The following is a 25,018-nucleotide window of genomic DNA, read 5'->3' as shown; positions in this document are numbered from 1 at the left end:
ACGACACTTCCAATTCTTACTTTGCTGTCCTGTAAAATATCGCGCAACCATCGACGTATTTTCTTTCGCTTTCTACCATATGTTTCGCCCGCGATTTTGGAGAATAAATTCCCGCGTACCCATCGTTCTTAAGTTCGGGTAAAAAATAGTTGTAAAACTGTTCCATCTCAACTTCTTGCAAATTTATTATGTCCGCGCTGTAATGTCTTATTTCTTCAAGAATACCCTTTTTCCTGTAGTCCCAATTCAGAGCCCAACTTGGACAATAACTGTACATTTGTCGTGTGGCGTACTTATCACATAAAACATTATAACACATCACAGTGAAAATACCTGCAAAAATACCATCTCAGAATTTCTCCTAATTAAATTAACACTAGTAATTATAGACATGTGGTGGCGTTGCCGCAATTTCTCTACGGAACTACTTTTTCTAACGACTAGCTCAATTTTGACTTTCTTTAGTAATTAGATGAAAGCTGTTTGCTTAACTTACAAGTCGGTCGGTTAGATGATGGCCTGGCTAAGGGGATCCATGGCCGAGGAGGCGGCGTGGGAGTTGTAACTGAAAACAAAAACACAATTTAGATGATGGGATAACAATGTAAGACAACTAAACCAAACAAAATAAAACCTTTTTCTGACTTCTTGATAAAATGGGGATTCGTTCATAAAATTGTCCGCTGGATTAAAAAATGGTATCGTTTGCGCTCTAGCACTCTCCAAAATTAATATGGACATAAAATTCGTAATAATATTCTGTGGTTAATTTTTGGTTTCAGATTTATGTAATTACCTAAAAAACGAATTCAACCGCAAACTACAGCCTCAAAAACAAGTCAAAAATACGAAGTTTGTAAATTAAACTTCGATTAATTCCTAAAAAATGTACTTTAGAAGCTTGTGTTCAAAGAGGCTGATTGGTTAAAGCTGTTGCTAAGAAATCTTGCTCACCGACTTTAGAAACACAGTTTTGAGAAAAGCGCGTTTAATGTTGCAAAAACATTTCTAAAGCAACAATTTTAAATTTTCACCGAGTCGTTTAATTCAAGGCCATATAATAAACACTCCGTCTCTTCGGCAGCTTCTAATATCTCCAGTTGGTGTTGTGTATTGGTACTTAACATTACGGTGCATGAAATCACAAGACACCAATTAAGTGTAGAGATAACCATTGATACCGATGCTGCCAAATGTAATTCAAACAAAAATTTCTAAATAAATAAATCTAAAATCCCCCGTAATCAAAGTAAAATACAGTTTTTTATTTATGGAATTTGATAACGGTTAACAATGTGTGATTTAACATTCTTTGCGCCCACCTTTTTCCATGAAATTTTAAGATAATTCTATTGAATGTTACAAAATTTGCAGTGCTATAACTTAAACATTAAAAATAATGTTCATATTAATGGCTTCTATCACGCAAAACGCTTTTTCTGTGGTAATTTTGAGACACAACTCTAAAATCCGACGAAAATTTGTTTTTATTACCAACCGTTGGCGTCGCGACGCCTACAACTGTAATTTTTAGCAATTTTCAAGTTTTTTGGGAAAATAATTGCTAATTTAAGTTATTTTAAATACAGTCAAACTTCTATAACTCGAAATGTATTTTATTCCCTCGCGTTTTCTTTAAAATTTACATGTGATTTAATCTCTACATATAACTCAAAAATTTCTATAAATCGAATTAAATTTTGACATACGAAGTGTTAACTTCCATAACTCGAAAATTTTCTCAAAATTAGTTTGTAAAAGCTGATATTGTGGTACTTTCCTGAAACTTTTGAAGTTGATTAATAACTTTAAATGCCACTATAAATCTAGAATTTTATCTTAAGGTTGAACTGCTAAAATCCTAACGGTAAATTTCAGTTTCGAAACAACTATGCATCGGTCTCACTCGTCTCACTTCTGAGGAGGTAAAGCTTGGGGTATGGTCAAATCGAGGGTCAGATCATAAAATAGTAAATAAACCATAAATCTAACCGAGAAGAAATGCAGCATTAGCTTGAAAGTTCTTTGCACAAATATTTCACAAACAAAAAAGAAACACATTTTTTAAAACAAATGTTGTTTTTTTATAAATAAGTTTTGCTTACATAATAAGCAAAATTAGTTTCAGGTGTATGATCAAAAGGAATTTGAAATAGTAATAAAACTTATATAAACAAATAATATAATGAAAAAAAAACAAAAAAAAACACAAAAAAACTACAAAACCAAAAAATCTACTAAAACAAAAAAAAATACAAAGAAAAAAATAAAAATATACAGAAAAAACATGAAATGTTTACTCAAACATAAAAACAAAAAGAAAAAACAAAAAATATGTGAAAAGCCCACTAAAGGCATTTCTTTACCATTTCGGGTAACATACATGACAGTCTTTTAGTTTGATTAACATTACATCACAAAATTCTTCATCCTATAAACACCCCTTTGGAGTCCAAACTATGAAAAAACAGTATCTTCTCGTAACTAGCAATTGTCTTTGGACTTGATAAAAATACTGACGGTTTTTGTTTAGTGAAATCGTGTTTGCTCCAGTGATCAAACAAAATTTTATTTTTTGGCAACAATTGTTTCCTGCGGTGTCAAATTTTCGAGCCTATTGTCGCCTATCAGCCCATCTGGTGAGGCTGTCAAAAATGAATTGTTCTGACATATGAAGAGTCCACCCGGGAGAAATTTTGGTTCAGGTGGGGGTGAATCTTCACAGTGAATGTCCAGGTTCAGATTTTTTAGTTGTTCTGGACAACAATCCTTTCTCCTTTTCTCCTAATAACTTATACGCGCAAGCCAAAGCTTTGGGTTCGTTTTCAATGCCACAAAACGTGTATTTGTTACGCGAAATTTTGATTTCTATTATTCCTGCTGCCACCTTCGCTCTACTTGTACTTGGTCGCAGTTTACAAATTCTACCAAAATTACTAGCCGTCAGTCTTTGTTCTCGCTTACAGTGCCATAAAACACTGTTTCTTTGATCCGTTGTGGTCAATGAAATATTTAAAACTTTTTCCGGTGATTTCCGCAAGTCATTTAAAAATTTGATCTTCTTTTCCTCAAAATTAAATCCTTTTAATACCCAAAAAGGTAGAATTATAGTTTTCTATCCACGCCGACGGGTCGAAAACTGACCACTTTTGTTATCAAATTTGGCATCAAGAATAGATCAAGAGTGGCGATGATTTTCTTGATTTTTAATTTGATAATGCACCCGCCTTCGCCCGGAAATCGAACTGCATTCATTGATAGAGTTAGTTAAAAGTTAGTTGACCATAATTATGCTGTAAATCAACAAATCGCCACACAAAAGAAAATAATTACGTAGCAATAACCTTTATTGAGGGTTTTACACTGAGGGTCGTCTTTGCCTGAGGCGAAAGAAAAGGACAGACACCATTCCGAAATCGCTAAAATTTCAAAAGTTTAGCCAAAACTACAGCCGTCCTAATTAATAAATTGACTTTTTTCTTGCGCCAATCGGTTTGTTTTGAAAATGTGTAGCGTTGTTACTAAGTCAAATTTTAATAAAGAAAAATATAATTTTCTAAAATCAAAAAAAAATATTTAAAAAACCAAGATCTAAATCTAATAGGGTAGCGTCACTACAATTTTTTGTGCTCTTTCAAACACAAAAAACCGCACCTCAATAGCTCTTTTCGTTTTCGTGTAATTTTGTACGAACTTTTACATTGAAACGCCCTATCTTCAAATATGGATAGTTCAACCTTAAGTGTTAGATAGCTATGAAACTTGCAACAAGATGCCTAAAATTGATGTTCTGGATTGTCTAAAAATCGATATATGGAGCTCTGAAGTCACCGAAAAAGCTTTATTTAGGAAATCAGGTTTTGGTAAGTAATTTTGATAACATTTTGAGCCCCGAAAACAAATTCCTAAGTGCATGAAAAAAATATCCTAAAAAATCAAATCTTTAAAAAAAATTTCAGAAAATTATAAAAATTGCAACTCGAAACGATGCAGATTGTAAAGATTCACATTTACAAGTAAAAAATGCGTTGGAATATTGAAACATTTTTATACACTGGAAGAGTTCGTTATTGACAACATTTACAATTCTATAAAAACCATTTTATGAAAAAAATTGTAAGAACAAACGTAACAAACATTTGCACTAAAATTTAAACGGATTATGTACTTCAATAAAATTTTAATTTTTTGTTAAACTCTAAATTTATTTAACTCGAACCAATTGTGGTTTCCCTTCAAGTTTCGAGTTATGGAAGTTCGACTGAATAACTGTAATAAAAATTTCTTAGTTTTTAAGTTTAAATTTTATGCAAATTGTGCTTGAAAGTTGTGTGAATTTGTGTTAAGTTTTAATTTTTTATTTTTAAAATTAAAGACAATTAAAAATTGTTACCAACACAAAAAGAACAGTGTTATCAAGATGCATTGAATTTTCAAGCCTCTTTAGATTTGTTGGCTATTATTGATATTTTTACGGGCGTTTAGTACTTCTAGATTCTTAACTCTTCACGGTTTTGAGTTTCAGTAAAAAACGCTAAAAAAGGATAAAACGCGCTGATTTCAAGTTGACTTGCGGCATTGCAAACCTGAGTCATAGTGACACCAATCGAACTGATGCCACCTTGATAAGTTGAGCTACTAGGCTACAAAAACTTAAGAGCAAAACAAGCAAATGGTCGGCGTGCACTTTATATGGTTATTTATTAATTTATTTCTGTTTGAGTCTCTTATTTTTATAACTACACCCTCCACTTAACATAATGTTAGTCATTTATAAAAAGCCGTGCTTTAATTGCCGACCGCAGCCTTTTTTGACACCAACAAAAATCACATCCTTCATTAGCATGCAGCATACACCATTAACTGTTTTTCTGACGTAGCACCCCTTTGCCGCAAAACGTTGAAACCGCAAATCGTCCTTACAAAGTGCCAATTTTTGCTGTCCATTTTTAACGTAATGAACGTTTGAACGAATATAAACGAGCTTTTGAATTAACAAAAACAAAGGAATCGTGATTTTAGAAATGAAGTTCCTGCGGTTGAGAGGCTCGATAAGTTCTTTTGCGGAATAACGTAAGTGCTTGAGATCGAGTGTCGAGCAATGGCTTCTGAGTTACGCAAACAGCTTTTAGATCAATGTTACGTTACGTAAGAATGAAAAGGTTGAATAAACGCAATGCGGGATCTATGGAATGTTTGTTTAATTGTGCGCTTAAAATCTCAGTTCCTTTACAAATTAGATAAGTGAAAGACTGAGTATGGGAAAACCGCCGTTTCATTTCCCTAGTTGGTCAAGGAAGAAGCAGATGTGCAACAAGTCCTTTGTTACGTCTTAGAAAGTAAAACTAGAAAAGAAGAAATGCTGATGCGTTCGATGTAATTATACGAGACGAAAAACCTCAAGAAAGCACTTTCTCGACACTATAATTACACGAACAAAAGTAATGTTGTGAAGGCTGTGAAAAAGTGCGTTTACACACCTAATTCTTCGCCCAGCATTGTATATGGAGTAACGCAGACTTATTAATTTCCTTGCGACATACATATGTCGCAATTACTCACCGACTCGCTAATAATCAGGGTACTCGTGATGTGTTAAAACAAGTGAACACTTCGTGCGAAACAAGGAACTTAACGAGTTCAAATTTGATTTCACCACTCATGTTTGTTTCATGTTTGACCGATTGCAGAGTAACAATGTAATTGCGTAAGTTCGTCTCAAATTCCTCGGTTACGCACTGTCTGTTTTTTGGACCGATCAAAGCTACCATTAAGACAATCAGATATGTGGAAGAAAATGGGTCGTTAGGTAAAAAGATTAGGTCGAGTTCTCATGTTTAGACGTCGCGCTGCATTTACTACACTTTTTCGACATTCTCACAGTCAAGCACGTCTGGAAATTTTTGGACAAAGAGCCGCTGTGATGCTTGACGGCACACAACGTATTAAAATAACGAGGTGCAATTAGGGATCTTACGAGCTTTGAGGCTTGAAACTTTTTCATGGAAGAACGGGTCAAAAAGACCGGTGAGAATATCATTATGATTGGTTTAGTATGACTGATGAGGTTTCTGTGACCGTGATTGAGAAGTGGGTCAGTGAAGAACTTTTCCATTTTCGGAACAAATTATAAATTCGCACCTCAATGATATAACTAACGCAACTTTCACAAATTCTACGGTTGGTTATGGGGGATACGACCAGTTCGTCGCCGACAGTTTGCCCCCGTCAATTGGTCCCCGACAATTCGCCCCGGGCTCTTTCGTCCCCAGTTTAATTCGTACCGGTGTGACTTATGATAACACAGTGCAACAAAAATTAGTTCCTCTTCATTTGATCTTATTTTCCGCTTAAATATACTAGTTTAAACTTGTTTTAAACATTCATTCATCAAAACCATCAATTTTGCAAAAAATGTCAACAAAATGTATGCAAATTTTGTGGTTTTTATTAATTTTAGCTGCTATTTTTTTATGTTATAAAAACTAATATATTCATAACAATATGTTCTACGGATAGCCACAAACTTCTAGTAGATGCACCCAGCAAATGAAGCATCGACATGATGGGAGACTAGGTTTAGTATTCCCAGTTTCCTAAGGTTATATTGCTTACGCTATTGTTATGGAGTCATTCCTCTTTCAATAGGCGAAATTATCCAAACTACCCCCATCATAAATTAAAAATTCTTGCCTGGCTATCTAGTTTATAGTAAACCCAGTTGACATATACCTAGTAAATTTTATGGCCACATTATGAGAAGGCCGGGCAGTACTAATCCTTGCGATTGGAGACCATAAATGAGCACGAAATGAGTGCGGGCCTATTCAACCATCGGTCAACTCTCTACCTAGAACTTTGTCGGCTGCAGTTTACAACACCCAGTTTTATTTCTATGGGTGGTTTGACTTAAGCCATAAAATGTTTGCTAGGTATATGTCAACTGAGGTTACTATACATCTGGCTGTTTCCCCGGATTACAGCAGACCTTTGATTTATAAGCGTCCCCATCATTTTAACAATGGTACAAATTATGGTGGGTGGCTACCTCTTAAACGAAGTTAAATAGGTTTATGGAGGCCATATAACCTTATTCTACTGGGAATTCTATATATAATCTTATACTCGACACTTCTTCTACACATCGGCGAAAATGTAGAAAAATCCGCAATTTTTGAAAAAAAAATAGTTTTTTTGTATTTTATTTTTTATTTTTTTAACCCAGATATTCCTACTGTCCTTTAAAAAGAACACAGCAAAATTTCTTATCAGCAGGATTAAATAAAATCTAGCTTTTCTGAATAGATCGCGTCAATTTTTTTTCTGTTAAACAGAGTATTTTAACTCTTTTGGGCAGTTTATTTGATGCTGATTGCGTTAAATTATTACATTTTACTTTAATTTGTTACTGCTTCTGTCTACTGTCCCTTTAAAAAGACACCCTAATTAAGGTACAAGCACAAATAACTAGTTAGAAATTATTATTTTTACTTTCATTTAATATCATTATGAGATAATAAATTTACAAAAAAAAATTTAACGATTTTTTTTAGGCATATCTGGGTTAAAATAAATCATAATTTGTCAACACAGAGTGACTCAAATTATAACAAAGCATTTTTATAAATTATCTTCTACACCAGAATAGATTAAAACAGAAAAAAATTAAATTAATGTTTTCTTGTTAAAGTCGATGACTCGATGAAGTCTAATTTATCAGAAACAAAATGAAAATTCAGAGGAACAACAGCTTTTAAAATTTTTGTTACACTATGTAATAATTAAAAAATGCGATTTATATAATTTTACTTAAAATTGATATCTGCAACACAACGTAGCTAACATATATACTGAGAAAATTCGTTTTATTACAATTAAAAAAATCAAATATAATAAAATTGTCACTGGTAAATAAAAATATTTATAGAGAAGACATACGAAAAATTGCAATATTTTATATTTATTTATTATTTATATTTATTATAAATCATTTTAAATGATCGAACAAAATGTCTTTAAAAACAAACATCTGTAAATGAATTTTTAACATTTAACTCTGTCCGAGTCTGTCAAAATAAAAAATTACATAAAAATAGTAAATCCGTTATTTATTAAGAACATTTTAATGATTAGATGCAAAGAACGTCTAAAAAATAACTGAATGAGCGCATTAATTTCTTACAATACAGTAGAACCTCGATTATCCATGCAAGAGTGTTCGTTCGATTATCAGTGTCTCAATTATCCTTGCATTACTGAAAAACACACAAATCGAAGACCAACTACTTCTACTTTTGCTTCCAATGTTAGAAAACTTAAAATTTGTAATTTCAGCAAAGGTTGGTGTAGTTTAATGAGATTTAAGTCAGTGCAGAGCAAAAACAAAATTATGAGTTAAAATTTTTATCTTTGAATAGTAATGTTCGCCTATTAAAAAAAATGCTTGAAATAAATTTTTGCAATGAAAACCTTCATAATTGAGGAAACTAAAAACTCAAATGACAAAAAAAATTTTGCGACCAAAAAAGAAATACAGTCGAACTTCCACAACTCGAAATTCTATTACTCGAATTTTACTACAACTTTGATAATCTGGAATTTGGAAAATGGACGCGATGAGACCACGCTTGGATGATCGCATGGGAATTAATAACAACAACTTTCTCCTAAGACTAAACACGGTTCCTTCTATTCAAGACAATATAGGAAGCTAATTGAAGTAATTGCGGCAAGTAAAGCGTAACCACAACTTTCTGCAATTACCGACTTTTTCCGTTTGATGTAAAAAATCATGAATAATAAACGCGGCTGTGACCGGTTTCTCCCATTGTGAATAGAGGAATGATACACATTTTTCATTCGCGGACTTTCCTGCATTTATTTTAACCTTGAATAGCTTATGTTTATAACCAACAATGTAAAAGGAAGAATAATTCTAAGAAAGTCTAAGGTCTATTCTTGCAATTTCGTACACTTGTTACTACCTGAACAATAATATATAAATAAAACAAGAACTCGAAATTATGCGCGTGGTTCTTGGTATTACATAAATCCAACACGACATAGGTGCTCATTTCGTATTTTTAAACTTTTTTTTCACGTCGAACATGTCAAGGAATGGGCTGGACCAAAGAGGCATTATATGTAGATGAGAATGGGGAATGACTCTGCAACAACGTGATTTTCAAAGGAATCTCGTTAACTGCTCACTCCATAGAAAGTAACAACCAAAAAGGCTTCACATTTAGTTTTAATTTCTACCATTTTGTTATCACAAGAAATAGTTTAAGATCTCTTTCAACTGATACCACACACATTGTGCAGTAAATACTACAATAAATAATCTAACAAACGTGGCGTTATGAGAATTTATTAGTTACAAAAGTATGCATATATAATTTTACCACAGGTGGTAGCCATTAGCTTGGAAATTTCTATCAACCAAACAGGAAATATTTGATTCAATGAAGAACAAAGCTGCGGAGGGAAACCGTGTCAAAGTTTTTTCCAAGGATTAGAATGTTACCGATGACTTTGTACAACCAAATAAGCAAATGTCATCGGATTTTGCGAGATTCGCGAAGAACTGTGGGTAGACCTATCAGTCAAGGGTCAAGAATGAAATTATTTATGCCCCCCAAACCTTAAACTCGAAGTTTTTGTGCTGCGTTAAGTGGTATAGTTAAATCCGTTAAAAGATCTACTTAAGATGCTGGCACAGTTCCCATTCTCACCTATTGACTAAGGCTCCTTTCTCCATTCAAAATTGCGAATTAATTACTCAAATACAAAAAATGAAATAATTCTGTCACGTTTTCATAATCTCTTCTCACATTTTGAACTCTGCTGGCTCTAATTACGTTAAATCGGGGCACTTTCTCCACATTTAAGTATGCATGGAAGTTCGTATTTGGGTTAAAATAACATGCCCAGATACAAAAAGGAAAGTGTCTTAGCGAAAACCGATTTATTCAAGTGAAGGATTCAGCCAAGCATTTGACCTTGTTTTCGGGCAACTGAAAAGATGACTAGCAAAATAAGAATTACAGAGCTATAGTTCTGAAACACGGAAGCTTATTGTGAAAAAACGGTGACCATAAATCGATTTCTAATAAAAAGTCGACACCTCATCAGTGACATAGTATAAAACCAACATTCGAACGCATCAGCCTGTATGGTTGTTTCGTGCGCAACTGGAGGCAATTTATCTGTGTTTTTTTAATTGTCACAGGTGCGCTGAAGAGAAAATATTGATTACAAGGATGCGGAGATCGTAAATCGTCGCCTTTTACTCACTTTTCCAGATGAAAAGTCGCAGCCTTTTCCGCGTTTTTAGTGGATATCAAAAGAATTCGTCAACAGGTTTTCATACCTTAACAAGATCGAGCCATCCACGAGGTCGACTACATTCTACATCTACACCATAACTATAAACAATGTGAATGTTCTAATAATCTAAGACAGGGTGTGGAATCTTTAAGATTCCAGCTCCGCCACTAAGCAAAATTTGTCGGAATTATGTAGTTAGAACGCAAATTTCCAATTATCTCCCCAGCCATAACTTGCAAATGAGCAAATTTGAAAGTTCTTAGCTTTTGCTCTTTTTACTAGGCAATTTCTCGTTATCGGCAAATGTAAAAAAATTATTCGCGCAACAACGCCTTAAAGTCGATTGAAACCGGCGAGCTCCAACCTTCAGGAAATTCGTGTGCAGAGACGAATAATTACATCTCTGCCCAGTAATTGGAAATAACAGTTCGGAATGAGCATCCATATTGGATAAATTTATAAAAGGAGGCTTATCAAGCGAGGATCTTGAGTTAGTTTCGCTCAAAAATATTACATTCCTCGCCGGTTTCACTCATTGTTTTGCAAATCTTGGAAATGGGACACTTCAATTCCCAATAGGAACAATGAGATATTACAACAATGTGCACACTAACCTAATTTGAATGCTATGGAAAAAAATAATTACTCTTAACAATTAACAGTGATAAAAACAATGAACACAAATTACAGTAAACTGACCTTGTTCAAATCAATAAATATTACAATAAAAATCAAAATTGACCGTTGAATTAAGCTCAACCTTGATTTTTTACTTGTATTAATGCAGATCGCTTCATTTTTTTTCAAATTGTTGTGTCCTTCAAGCTTGAGGAATTTAGCTCCCAACGCTTTTCTAATGAAGTGTCTCACGTGGCTTTAATTGTTAAACATTTTTTACCAAACTGTCTATTTATCGCGTCATCACAGTTCAAGCTCCAGGAACTTTAGTTTTAAATGGGTTGGAAGAATTCGCATTTTTTGTACTTAACTGTCGCAATGTGATCTGTAAAAAGTTATTTGCCAAGGTTACAACAAATTATTCTGATTTAAATGCACTTTCCATGTATGCATTGCAATTATTTCGATCTTTATAGAGGACGTTGAAATGTAGTTTCGCCATTCAAGACAAATAGATTCGTCAATAAAACAAAATGTGCGTTAAAAAGACTGTGTGGACTTTTTTTTAATTAGAACCAATTGCATTGAGGCGGTGTTGCTAAACAATTAATATTCCACGCGTTGGGAGGTTTCCAAATGCTTTGCGAAATGAATCACTCACAACTGAGACAATTTTTCTTAGTAGCACGCAACCTTTGTGAAAAACAAACTCATTATAAGGATGAATAAAAATCCCTGGGAGTGATATTTATGACGAACATCTACTAATCGTTAACTGCGAAAACAAATCTGATTGCACAAATAAACTTGTGTTTTGCTTTTCGTTTAGCTTAATTAAAGCCGACAGTTCTCGTTTTTATTTAATTGCGCTGCAACGACTTGGATTGAACGAGGTCGCAAATTGAAGTATTTTTTTGGCTCGTTTTAGCTTAAATTCGACATTCTTTCCCGTTCTACAGGAAACGAAACATAAAGTGGCAATTATCTCTACAAAAAAACGCAAGAAATGATGATTTCTAACACAGAAAAGTCTTCAACACGGAAAAGCCTTATTAATCAACTCAAACCGCCTTTTAATTCTTCGGTAAAAACAAACAACTTCTAAAGGCTTGTCATTTCTGCACTCCTTCGTCACGATCACGAACAACCTTCACGTTAACATCTAAAACCGAAATTTACGTGACGAGTATATGAACCGCTGTCTTTCTTTCTAAGGTGCGAAGTTTATTGTTTTGCATGAAGTATAGACGACTCTTTCAGGCATCACCTTGAGTTCCAACGCCGTATTAGCGACATTGTGACATGTCGTTCGTTGTTTGGAAAAATCGGATTAGATGTATTGTCTGACTCGAGGACATTCATTGGTTTGCAAGTCACTTTCGATGGGCATACATGAGCATACGTGCTTGGTACAGTTGATCGACCTATCCGACAACATGTAAGCAAACAAGGAATTATTAATATCATTAAACTTGGCAACTTTCTACTGATTTTAATTGCCTAAAAAACCATGTGAAAACTACAAGTGTAAACAATGAAGAAATCGGAGGCAAAATTGCCTTTTCCGGCGAGAGTAGGCTTTAGAGGAAAAGTCAGAGTCGGTGGATGCTGAGACAGGACGATGTCCAACGTTTCTGCAAAAAGCTGCTTCGCAATTTCTCAGTTTTTTACGTTGGGTCGATTCAAATTTCGACGTTTATCATCCAAAACATCAATATGGGGTATTCCATACCAAATGGACCACTTTTGAACCCGACCCCTTTTCGATTTGGCTGAAAGTTTTTCATCTTTTTCGATTCTGTGAAAAACGGTTCTCAGAATTTTTCCAAATTTTTGTTCCCAGTCCAATAAATTTTTACAAAAAATGGCTTTTATACTTTCAAATAGCTATAACTTTTTTAAAAATTAACTTACTAGGAAGGGTTTATTTTTCAAAATTTTTGTTTAGAAATGCACTTTTCAGAAAAAAAAAATTAAAATGATAAATTTGATGAAATTTTTGCCATTTTTGAGCAAAACCGTTATTTTCTCGAAGTTCGCCATTTTTGATATTATTTTCTCAAAAAAAACTTCAATTAATTCTGCGATCATTACCGCATATCTCAGAGTGGGCCGATTTTTTTTTATTTGCAAATAATCGCAGAATTAAAATTAAAAAAAATGGCGAACTTCGAAAAAATAACGGCTTTTCCCAAAAATGGCAAAAATTTCATTGAATTTATCATTTTAATTATATTTTGTATTTTTTTTCTAAAAAGTACAATTCAAAACAAAAATTTTGAAAAAACACGTTCCAATCAGATATTTTTCACAGAATTAAAATAAAAAATAAAAATTGGCGAACTTCGAAAAAATAACGGTTTTTTCAAAAATGGCAAAAATTTCATTGAATTTATCATTTAAATTATATTTTGTATTTTTTTCTAAAAAGTACAATTCAAAACAAAAATTTTGAAAAAACATGTTCCAATCAGTTATTTTTTGAAGATACAGCTATCTGAAAATAAAAAAGGCATTTTTTTGTAAAAATTTATACCTTTTTTTGAATTGAGTAAAAAAAATTGAAAAAATTTTGAGAACTGTTTTTCATCGGGTAGAAAAAGATGAAAAACTTTATGCCAAATCGAAAAGAGTCGGGGTCAAAAGTGGTCGATTTGGTGTGGAATACCCCAAGATGTGTTCGGATTATTGATGATTTAGTGTTCGGATTACCACGAATCTGTTGTTAGGGGTACATAACAGTCCTTAGATCTGCATTTTTTACAACAAAAAAATAAAATTTGTTTAGACCAGTAAAAATATTGGATTTCGGATTAACGAGGCTCGGATTGAAAAGGTGCTACTGTACTTCATAAAAAAAACTTGTGGAAAATTTTCCATATTTATTAACAATTAAACCACTGGCGTGGAACAGATGTACACAATTAATATGTTAATGTTAACAAGTAAATCGCCAAATAGCTGTTTCGGGCTAAACTTCGCACCGTTAAAACACCTCGACTATAAAAAACGAAAATAAATGTTTGTGGTATTAATTTCGTAATTAGTGTGGTATTGACAATTGCTTTTCCTTTTACTATGAAAAAATGCAACCTTTCGTTTCATTGCCACAAACCGCAACTGAACGTTGCACAATTAAAAAAATTGGAAAAGCGGCTTGAGTGTCTCAATCCAATCATTCAAACATAGAAATTTCGTTTTGAATTTTGAGTGTTTTGGGCATAAGCAAAACTCAGACTGTCATTAAAACAGGCGTTTATTGACGATGTATAAGTCACTACAGTGCATACATCTCTTAACTATCCATGCAGTTATGGACAAAACTACGATATCTGTATAAAGTAAAATACTTAACATAAGTATTTCGGCTTAAGTCTAGCAAGATAAGAAACCTAAGTATACAATCGGTAATCATTAAATAAAGTGACCATAAATAAGATGAGAACTCCAGCTAACCATTCGAAACTCTTTCGCATGGTCTGCTGGTTTTCCGTATGGACCAGTAAACTTTACGTAGAAAGTTTCCTACAACAAAGTTTTATAATGATACACGCGGAAAAGCTAGTGGCGAAAAAAGTGAAAGCTTAAATTATCCACAATGAAGTTTGAGAGATCCATCTCGAAGTTTGAGATCGCACTCATTCCTCGATGCACTCGCTATTTACACTTGCTTCGTTTTCGCACGTTTGTTTACCACAGGATTTGTCATCGACATTGCTTAAAATTCTATCTGGGCCTTTCGGAAAGGCACGAACACTGTCAACACTCGACGAAGAAAAGAATTTAATTTCAATGTCACGATGTCCATTTAAGGACGTCACGATTTCCGTGGAGACTTCCAGATCGCCTGAAGAAGAAGGAACACTTTTGGAGTCGCTTTTGTCTTTTTCTTCGTCGAGGGAAATCATCGACATGCTGTGGACCAAACAGTGGTCGTCGGACGTGTAAGTTGACAGAATGTCATAGTTTGGAAACTGGAAGGTTTTCTTGGGCGTTGTGAGGAACGGAGAGTAGCAACTTCTATCTACATCCCAGATTTGACCAGCGGGATCACAGTAACGACATTGACAGAGTGTTTGGTTACCGTTGATGTCGACGTCGTCTATCTCTTTGACATCTTCGAAAGAATGGTGGAGTTGAGGAGTTTCTGACTCGTCGACGGTCGTGGTCAAGGGTTCAGGAACTATTCCGTAGATGTGTGGGTCGAAAATGAAGGGAGTGTATGTTGTGAGGATCGGTACTGTGTCTATGTCTGGACTAGCACTGTCAGTGGAGAAGTCGTCGTTCGGGGAACGCCCTAACGACGGTTTTCGATCTTTTTTTCGTCTTTTGCGTGGTTTGATAATGCGTGGAAGACAGTTATCCGAATTGGCTGATCCTGAGCTTTCATCACTGGTTACACTAACAGTGTCCACACCAACGCACTGGTTATCCACACTTTTAGCATTCTTCTTGTCGAAGTTTTTCTTCTGCGCTTTATTCCTCCGGTTGAAACTCTTGGTAAGTATGAGGGGTGCGCCTTGGGTGTGCACCGCCAGTCTCGCCAAAGGTGTGTGTTGATCCTCTGGTTTTGGGGACGCGCTCCGGATCTCTGGCCGATTGCGTTTTTGATGATTCGCGAAGGAAATCAAGGGCATGCCACCCGCCCATCTGTCCACCGAATTGCATCTTTGTATTCTGAATCTCCCGTCGTAGTTAACGTAACTTCCGGGGTAAACTTCCGGTATCCTGGAGTAGAAGACGTCGCGATTGGCCGCTTTGGGCCTTTGTTGCGTAATGAGACATGCACCGATGTACTTTTCAACTTCCAGCGTGCCCGACGACGCTGGGCTCATGGCAATCGGCGTTATTGCACCAAGTGTCACATGCCGACATTTGCCGCGATGTCTAGTCTACAGATACCGTACGAACACTGACGAGTTTCGGAGTCCGGTGCTCCGGTGCTTTGCCTGCCGCGACTAGCATCCCACTACTGTCGCTGCACTAACCTACTTCTGAAGCGGGCTGAAACTCAAACAAAGAGAGCGCACTAGAAGATCCACCCACACAACTGGGTCACAAGTTTAGATTGTAGGACGGAGGAGAAATGCACCCCGGCGATGAGATGGCGGATCACCGGAGGATAAGCGGTACCAGCCCGTGGCCCCGATTTATGACCCTATTTGTTAGTGGGTCACTCTCTGGGGTCAACTTCGACACCTTCTAAAGCACCGGTCGCTTCTCAGATATTACGACGTTATCGACAGCTTGACCGAGTTCGGTTGTCTGATCGACGTAACACACCACATCCTTCGATTGTTTTACTGTGTTAGCGCGGGGTTTATGCGATTCTTTTGATCGCATGCGGACCTAACCAACAGGAAAAACCACCGTAAGCTCACAACACAGACGTTACGCACATTAAGGTTTTACATTGTTGATGTCCGTTCTGTTTTCCGACGATTACTTCTTTTCATGGAAAAAAGACATCTAATGCGAGCGTCTCCATTAACACACTTAACACGCACTTTTTTGGTTTCTTCAAAGTGGTAAATACAATACCAATAACAATATAAGTCTATTGTAGTTACGATATTTAAGATTTAAATGTCACCTCAACATTTCCATAATAGGACGTTAGACAAACAATAATATGAACTCAGAGAAAGCTGATTATGCGTCCATAGATGTGTAATAAGCTTAAACTCTTCTCCAAAAATCCGGGTCGAAAACACACAAAAATTAGACAGGAACTACTTTCGTAATCAACTAAAAAAACTAATACTTGGGACTTGCACCGTTTATCGTTTCACCTCTTTTCACTAACTTTAACTGTAAATATTTAATTCTTGAATCATTTAGCAATATTTTCTCTTAGAGGTTCCGCTTGAATAAATTCTCATGTGCAGAACTTTACATAACTTATGATTCTTGATTAAAGTTCTCACTAAAGTAGGCTGCAGACGTTGGTGTTTCTGCAGCACTCGGTTTTTTCAGAGGCCACAATAAACGAAATGGCATTCTTAAATTTCAAGAGAAAAATCGCTTGGTGATCCTTCTCAAAAATGATCTGCACCTGACTTCTCCTGATTTCCTTGTGATTTCGTCTAATTTCCCCTTATTTCCTCGTGATTTCGTAAAATTTCCCCTGATCTCATTGTGATTTCGTCCAACCTCTTCTTATTTCCTTCTAATTTCGTCTAAATTCCCCTGATTTCCTTGTTATTTCATCCAACTTCCTCTAATTTCCTTGTGATTTCGTCCAACCTCCCCCTTATGTTCTTTTGTTTTCGTCTAACTTTCCTGATTTCCTTACGATTTCGTCCAACTTCCCATTATTTCCTTGTGATTTTGTCCAACTTCCCCTTATTTCCTCGTGATTTCGTAAAACTTCCACTGATCTCATTGTGATTTGGTCCAACTTCCTATTATTTCCTTGTGATTTGGTCTAAATTCCCGATTTCTTTGTTATTTCGTCCAACCTCTACTAATTTCCTTGTGATTTCGTCTAAATTCTCCTGATTTTCTTGTGATTTAGTCAAACTTCCCCCTGATTTCTTAAGATTTTCCAGGAAGCTTAACCCATCGATTTTATCTTTCGCGGCACTAAATCTATACGTTTATCAAAGATACTGGAAAAAAACACTAAAATTTACGTGGTTTTTATTATAATTAACGAACGCATTAAATTTTATTATAATTATTAATAAGGAAGTTTTTTTATTATTCTGTAACACTTAATTTTATGACTCCTTAGCAATCGAAATGCTTGGTCTAAATCCTGCAAATTGTTTTAGAAAGTTGAAGAGTGTTCTTCTATCAGTATCAGTCCGTTCTGTTTTTTGTCAGTCGCTACATTACAAAATAACTTCTTAACGATCTGAGAAAGTCTTCATTTAACGATTTTGGGTGATTCAACAATAATGAATTTGCGTAAATACAAAAAATCTTGAATTATTGATAGTTTTAAAGATTTATTGGTTTCACCCTTCACATTTCAGCGGAGACTTCTTGCGGTACTTTTGAGTGTCCAACAAAAACGTTTCCCATTTAAATTTTTAATTGATTTTTCAAACCTTTTGATTCTATGAACCGTAAAATATTCTATAAACCGGAATCGATTGAATCTCGTGACGTTCCAATAAATACCAATCAATTCCATCATCTTTATCTAAGTGTTTCCATCCGATTAAGCCCGGGAAGCCTCAAAGGTTTAATTTATCACATTTTTAAAGTTTGTGATTAAACGTCTTGGCATAGCAAATGATCGTTTGATGCAAAAAGTCTTCCGTCCCATTTTAGAGCATTTTTGATTGTGATGCATGTTATAGTTTCCTGGAGAAGCTCGTGAAACGAATCGGAAGCCATAGTCGACTACCCAATTAAGAATCGGATAATTAGTGCCGCTAGGTGAGTCGGAATTGCTGTGCCAGTAGACTAGATAAAGTGACTCGTCTGCCTCCGAATCGAGGTTTCCAGTATAACTGCTCTCCCATTGACTTGTTTGTTCATAGCGATCATCTGAAGCAATTTAATGACGACCGTAAATTATCCAACTCCTCCCATGAACGAAGCCATCGGGAGCAGCGATCTCAACACGAAATTTATTTCTTATTTAATTTAGCCCAGCTTATAAACCTACTTTCACTTGCAAACCGCCGTTTTTTCAGCAACGAGTCCGGAACGATACCATCATCATAAATTGCCATTAACCCCAAAATGAGGAAGCGACTTTTTCACCTGCTCCTCTACTAGCCAACACCTGCCTGAGTCGCACCTGAACACCTTGTCTCATGGACGTTGTTCTTCGAGTAAGGTGTTGTACACACCTTATAAAGAAGTTGTTGGGTGATACATCTGTTGCGCGTTATTGCTACAGATAGAGAAACACGAAATGGGTTAGGTTGGGATTGATGGTGGCCGCGAAGGATAACTGCTGTGCGAAATAACAACCGCGCTGGTATGAAATCGACATCAGAATTTCAAATTACAACTGGTTTCGTGCAATGACCAACGAATGCAGGTACCAAAATTGGGATTACCGTAGTCTTCGGAGAAGACAACCAAATTACAACCAGGAAACTACAAGTGGAATTTTTAGAGTTGAACCATTCATAAAACTGAATATTAATGATGTAAATAAATAACCATTTTTACGTGTTACGATGTGAGTCAATCGGCCTTGCATCTACATATTACTCTTTAACGACTTCTCACCATGATATTAACCACTGGCTTCGGAATTCCTATCAAGAAAGAAAAACCAACTCCACAACGTAGATATTGTGACCGTAACCTTGTATTTACATCATTTATGAGTTTGTCCCAATTTCGGCATCACCTCCACTATCTATTTAAATTTTGTATGGTTGTTGACTTTGTGATTAACCCTCGCCCACCGGTTACGGTACCGACCGCTGATGACTTTCTTAACCGTCTCTTTTCTAAAGTAACGAACTTGTGGGTGCAAAATCCTAAAAAGGACGAATGAATGAGCATGTGATCCATTCAGCATTGAACAAAAGTGTTCAAAAACTCCGCTACTGCAATTTACGAGAACATAAATGATTTACGTGACATAAAACTGAACATGTCCGTTACGTTGCACGACTAATAAACACTTTAATATGTGCGGCGCATTCAGCAGTGTGCGTGTTAAAAAAAATAATTAATGCCGCTACACTCATAACAATTACTGCAAACTATACATTTTTAATTTAACGGACTCTTAGGATGGCGGATAGTGGGTTAGTCTAATGTCAAAAGTAAACACGTATCCAACGCCGTGGAGAAGAAGCTCTTCAGGAACAAAGGTGTCGTTAGTCATCGACCACACAAAGACCCATTTCCGGTAAAACCCACCTAGTCCCACTAGCTTTTATCTGGAACAGGATAAAGGATACCACCACGCGCTTTCACCAGAATTACCAACGTAACATTATAGTGTCGAATTCTTTCGACCCATGTGGTAAATTGTGGCGTTTTATGAGGAAAGCCTACATACAAACGAACTTAAAAATTCTCGACTTTATGGATTTTTTATTGTCTTGTAAGAAGTAGAGACAAAGAACAGATGGTTGATGTCCAAGCCCATCCGCCATGGGCTGAACCACAAAAATTTGACCTCCAGTTTTGGGAAAAAATTCACTGAAGAAGAAAAATTGAGTTCTAATTCTAATTTTCAATGACAGATATTTCAAAAACTCCATAAATATGAATATACCTCAATTCTACGTAATGTTTTCCAAAGACATTTTTGCATATAACTCATGAATTAATGTATCGATTTCTCATTGTGAGGCGTGCATTGCAAAGTCTGAGATCTCACCTTCTCACGAGATGTCTGATCATCTTGAAGTTGGATGACAAAGAACATTGAACGGCGCCTCAGAAAAAACTTTTTAATTTATTGTTGATTTCACAACGAACAAAAATGTCTATAAAATAGAAGTTTCTCGTTATCTGTTACGTTCAAACCGACTTCAATAGAAAGTGAGAACGATAAAAAATGAAATGCATGAAGAAATGTGTGGGTCGAATACTTTTTACTATAAGATCAATATTTACATTAAATCAGATCAGTTCAAATATTTATTTGAAAATAATTAAGTATTGTTTAAAAAAGAGGTTTTTTGTGAAGTTTCCGGGCAGCTAATGACCGTAGTAATGAGTTCTAGAGTTCGTTCGAAAGCTTAATTAATCACTTTCTAATAGTCTTGGATAAGTTCATAACTGCGTTAATTTTTAAGTACTCCAAAGAAAATGAATGTGAATATTTATGAATACTTTTAAAATGTATTTTGTCCATTTTTTTAACAAATAAAAATAATCTGTTTATGTTTATGGAAATGTGCTCATTTAGAAGAAGGTACGTCCAAAATAACTATTTTTGTTAGAAAACACAAAATGCAGTGTTTGCGGACTAATCGCTGCTGTTTATAGACGAGACCGCGAAAACTTGTGCCTGTGATGTTAGATTGTTAAAAATACACACAATAAAATTGATCTTTTTTTACATGAAAAAATTACCAATTCATATTGATGTACCGATTAGATTAAATAAAGTTGTTTAATTATTGTGTGTGACTATGTACTCTATTTTATTATTTTATTGTGGCAACTTTTAGAGATTGAGTCCAAAAAAGACTCGTTTGAGGGACTATTTTTGTTATAAAAGACAAAATGCAGTTTTTGCAGACTACATCGCTGCAGTTTATGGACGAGGCCGCAAAAACTTGTGCCTTTGATTTAAGATTGTTTAAAATAAATACAATAAAATTAACGTTTTTTTTGCATGAAAAAATTATAGGACTTTGAATTATAGGGTCTTTGAATCCCCTACAAAATTCTACATTAGGAATGAGTGCCCACTCCCAAACTCCAAACCTTATTGTTTCACAATGTGATTCTACGAACAAAAATTCCAAAAAAACAAAGAGTCATTTTCTTTATCTTGAAGTATATTCCAAGGCGCAATTTGCTACTTCTAGTCGTAGATCTGATGATAAACTCTGTATTTTTCGTAAAAACGGAATATTAAATCATTCCACGAGAATAACTTTATCAATTTAAATAACCTTTACTCTCAAACAAGCCGTCGAGATTCTGCTGTTCCCACACAAAATTCCATTACCAACTACGTTTAGTACTGTCGATTACAAAAACAATGAAAATACCTGAAAAAGGTACATTTTCTGTTAAACCCAACCAAGGCGAGACAAAAAGTTGATTGGTAATTCTAGCAAACCTTGAAACAAACCGCTAACCCTGAAAGAGTTAACTAGTGAAGAATATTTGTCGGCGACAACTAGCGTGACTGTGTTATAGTTTACGATGATCCAGTCGATTACTCTACTAGAATTCATAATTTTAGCTTGCGGTTTTCGCCTGAACAAGCTGTCTAAAAAAATCAACCATGTAGCAAAAGTCCCCTTGATTAAATCGAAGGCCGAAACACAATCTATTTTTGATTGAAATTGAAGTGACTGACTAATTTGGAAGCCGTGCCCTTCGATAAAAAGAAGACTTTGAAAGTCGCCCACTGCTCAAACTCTTATCTCTTTTGAAATCAGACCTATCCTCGTTTACGTAGCACGAACCCTTTTTTAACAAAAGCTGCCGTTGTTGTTACGAAACCTTATGGATGCAAACAAACATGAAAACATCAGTTATTTAGATAAAGAACTAAAATGTTAAAAACGTGACCCAGGTAATTTATTTCCAGAGCTTAGAATTTCGCAAGAATTGGTACTGAAGACAATGGTACTTAAAAAGAAATAGAGTGCCGAACGGTTTCTTTATTAATTTTAGAATAGTACCTCGACTGTTGTCACTGCCAAGGCTACAATAAAAAAGGTAAACAAAGAGACCAGAGTATTAATTATTTGTAACCTTCCATTACAGCATTGTACCAGATATTCCAAATTGGTACTATCCAATCGCTTCCACTTGGAGTGTAGTTATAAAAAATCTCCATATAATCACCATTAATCAATGCTGTAGTACCTCGTCTCATGTTAAGTCTTGCGTGCATTACCAATACAAAGTCGATTTCACCGAAAGTATTTCAACTGTGATAACCTACTTAAGTCTTTGACACTTCCTAATCAGATTGTAAGAGTAGGCGTGTAACCATCAATACCCATCGCCGAAAAAAACAACGTGAACGCTCACGGTATTAAAAAAAAATAATGAGAATGTTAGATTATCTGGTCCGGTCCTGTGGCTTTTCTCCTCTCGTTAAAAAATATTCAACCTTAATTAGGCACATCAACGAAACAATATTACAACAAATAGTCGTAATTACCTTAAAACTACCGTTTCGTTTGAGACCCACATACACATGATACAGAACGATTTGGCCCGTTAAGCCACACGCCCTAGCTTTACTGTTTGTGTACATAACGACATTCTCCGCAAAATGTAACAAATCTCGTTCAATTTGTTACTGTTAATAAACCAAGCGGGACTTGAATAGAAAAATCACGAAATTTTATTTCGCAAGCACGAGTGTGTTCCTTTCAAGGATATGACCAACAATCTTACTAAATGTTTTCAATCGCCGTTTTACTTTCCCATCTTCAAAACACGACAAATTAACGTCATGCAATCACTGAAAAGTCCGGTAACGGTTGTGGTAGGCAGTCTTCCAACGGACGTACTTAGTAATTATCTGATAAAATTATAGGTGCAAGCACAAACCAGTTCCTCTGGAAATTGAGTGCTTGACTAGGAGATTCGTGATACTAATAGAGGAAATTTGGTGAAATTTTCAAGTGTCAATAGAATCACAAATTCGCACACTTGGCCTCGTTAAAATTTTCCGGCGTAAACTAGTATCGCTTACGAAGACAATCATTTCAATTAAGTTCATCAGCCAAAAATAAACGGTGAGCCGGTTGGGAAATCTGGTGGCAAAAAAATAGAAGTTTCGCATAACAAATTAGTTTGTTGCCTCTGTGTCAACAATGTCTCATAAACTGACTCGTTATAACAGCGTAATTGCGTCATTAATTAATCGATAGGTAATTACATGACAGTGTAATTTGTCTCTATTGGTAGGTAAATTCCACACCGCGTTTTTTGTTGATCTTCCGCCTAATTCCCATCGATGTAGGACGTTCGCGAAAGAATACACAAAAATCTTATAATACCCAGTTTGTAGAACGTGCAAATTGTGAGAGAAAGGAGCGATCTACCACTCTGATTCATCTCATTGATTTCACATAACAGAAAATGTGAATTTATGCGTTTTTTCAACAAACAATAGAATGGTAACGTGTCTTGATAGACATCTCTCCAGGCAAAGAAAAAATTCACCTACTTGTCGTTAATTAGATGATAAAATTAAACTATTCTTCGTGTCAGACAAGAGAAAGTCTCTTAATTTCCCCCCTCTGATGATAGATTAGACACAAATAAGACATAGCGGCAACTTGGCAAAATTTTACTGTAGGTAACGGAAACAAAGAATAATAAAAACTACGACTGTTATAACGCTTGTTTCGGCGAAAGCTCTCGCACGTCTCATTAGCATAAATGATACGACCTGTTATTATTAGCGGCCGATGCAAATTCAACAGTAATTTAAAAGAAAAAGGCAACACATTATATTTTCATTGATATGTAACAGTAACAATTAAAACGGATTAACGGATCCTTCGAGATAACCACCTACTTAGAAGAAAAATTCCGCAACCTCAAAGGAGTCCTTCTCTCACGTATTTTATACGATTGGAATGACATTCTGAAAGGAAAATTGCACTATATTTAGATATGTTTCAATTACCATGATTCCAAGGTAACCTTTCAATGAACTGTGAAAGGAAATCGCTTACGGAAATCACGGATTCTCGTTAGAATTTCGAGATTTGCATCTAGTCATTTTTTTTTGTTAGTCTTCCTACAATTCGATAAAATTATGAAATAAATATCCGTTGATCTAGTCAATTAGACAGTTAATTAGTCGAGAGGAACCATTTTTCAAATCGCAGTGAACCCAATTACGTTGCGAAACTTCCTTTCATTAGTTTCAAATAGAGGGAAATTTAAACAATGAGCAAAAACTTTCTTCGGAAATATTCATTAATGTAACCTCTATTTGAAAATCACGAATGTATTACCAATTAACATTACGAAATTATCGATTTAAGAAAATCCGTTATTTTTCTTACAAAACACAAAATGCAGTTTTTACGGACTACATCGCTGATTTTTATAGACGAGGCCGCAAAACTTGTGCTTCTGATTTTAGATTGTTTAAAATAAACACAATAAAATTGCCGTTTTTTCGCATGAAAAAAATTACCAATTCATATTGATATACCTGTTAAATTAAATAAAGTTATTTAATCATTGTATTTGACTATGTACTTTGTTTTATTATTTTATTGTGGCGACTTTTTGAGATTGAGTCCGAAAAAGACTCATTTTAAAGATTTGAAATGAGTCTTTGGATCCCCAGTACTTTCTTCGGAAATATTCATTAATGTAACCTCTATTTGAAAATCACGACTGTATTACCAATTAACATTACGAAATTATCGATTTAAGAAAATCCGTTAATCTCCACACTACTAATTTATAACCCTCC

At 35.1% G+C, this 25,018-nt stretch overlaps 2 protein-coding genes across 5 annotated transcripts in view; both read right to left on the bottom strand.

The window, feature by feature from the left end:
- The window catches only part of twin (CCR4-NOT transcription complex subunit 6-like twin), a 33,227-nt gene that overhangs the window by 3,799 nt on the left and 4,410 nt on the right, over positions 1–25,018 (bottom strand). For all 4 annotated transcript variants that reach the window (XM_088040206.1, XM_088040207.1, XM_088040205.1 and 1 more), the window contains 2 exons: positions 497–565; positions 21–333 (listed from right to left, as the gene is read on the bottom strand). In XM_088040206.1, coding sequence (XP_087896332.1) covers positions 21–333; positions 497–565 — 382 coding nt within the window. The remainder of the gene's footprint in view (positions 1–20; positions 334–496; positions 566–25,018) is intronic.
- On the bottom strand, positions 14,186–16,105 carry LOC148173215 (uncharacterized). The gene has a single exon (XM_088040234.1). It carries the CDS (start codon positions 15,780–15,782, stop codon positions 14,586–14,588), a length of 1,197 nt encoding a protein of 398 aa, XP_087896360.1. The 5' UTR covers positions 15,783–16,105; the 3' UTR covers positions 14,186–14,585.

This window comes from Gnatocerus cornutus, chromosome 6, assembly GCF_029298725.1.
Source record: "Gnatocerus cornutus isolate USDA-ARS CGAHR chromosome 6, icGnaCorn1.1, whole genome shotgun sequence".
In the NCBI taxonomy this organism is placed as follows: domain Eukaryota; kingdom Metazoa; phylum Arthropoda; class Insecta; order Coleoptera; family Tenebrionidae; genus Gnatocerus; species Gnatocerus cornutus.
This window is presented reverse-complemented; position numbering and strand designations above follow the sequence as displayed.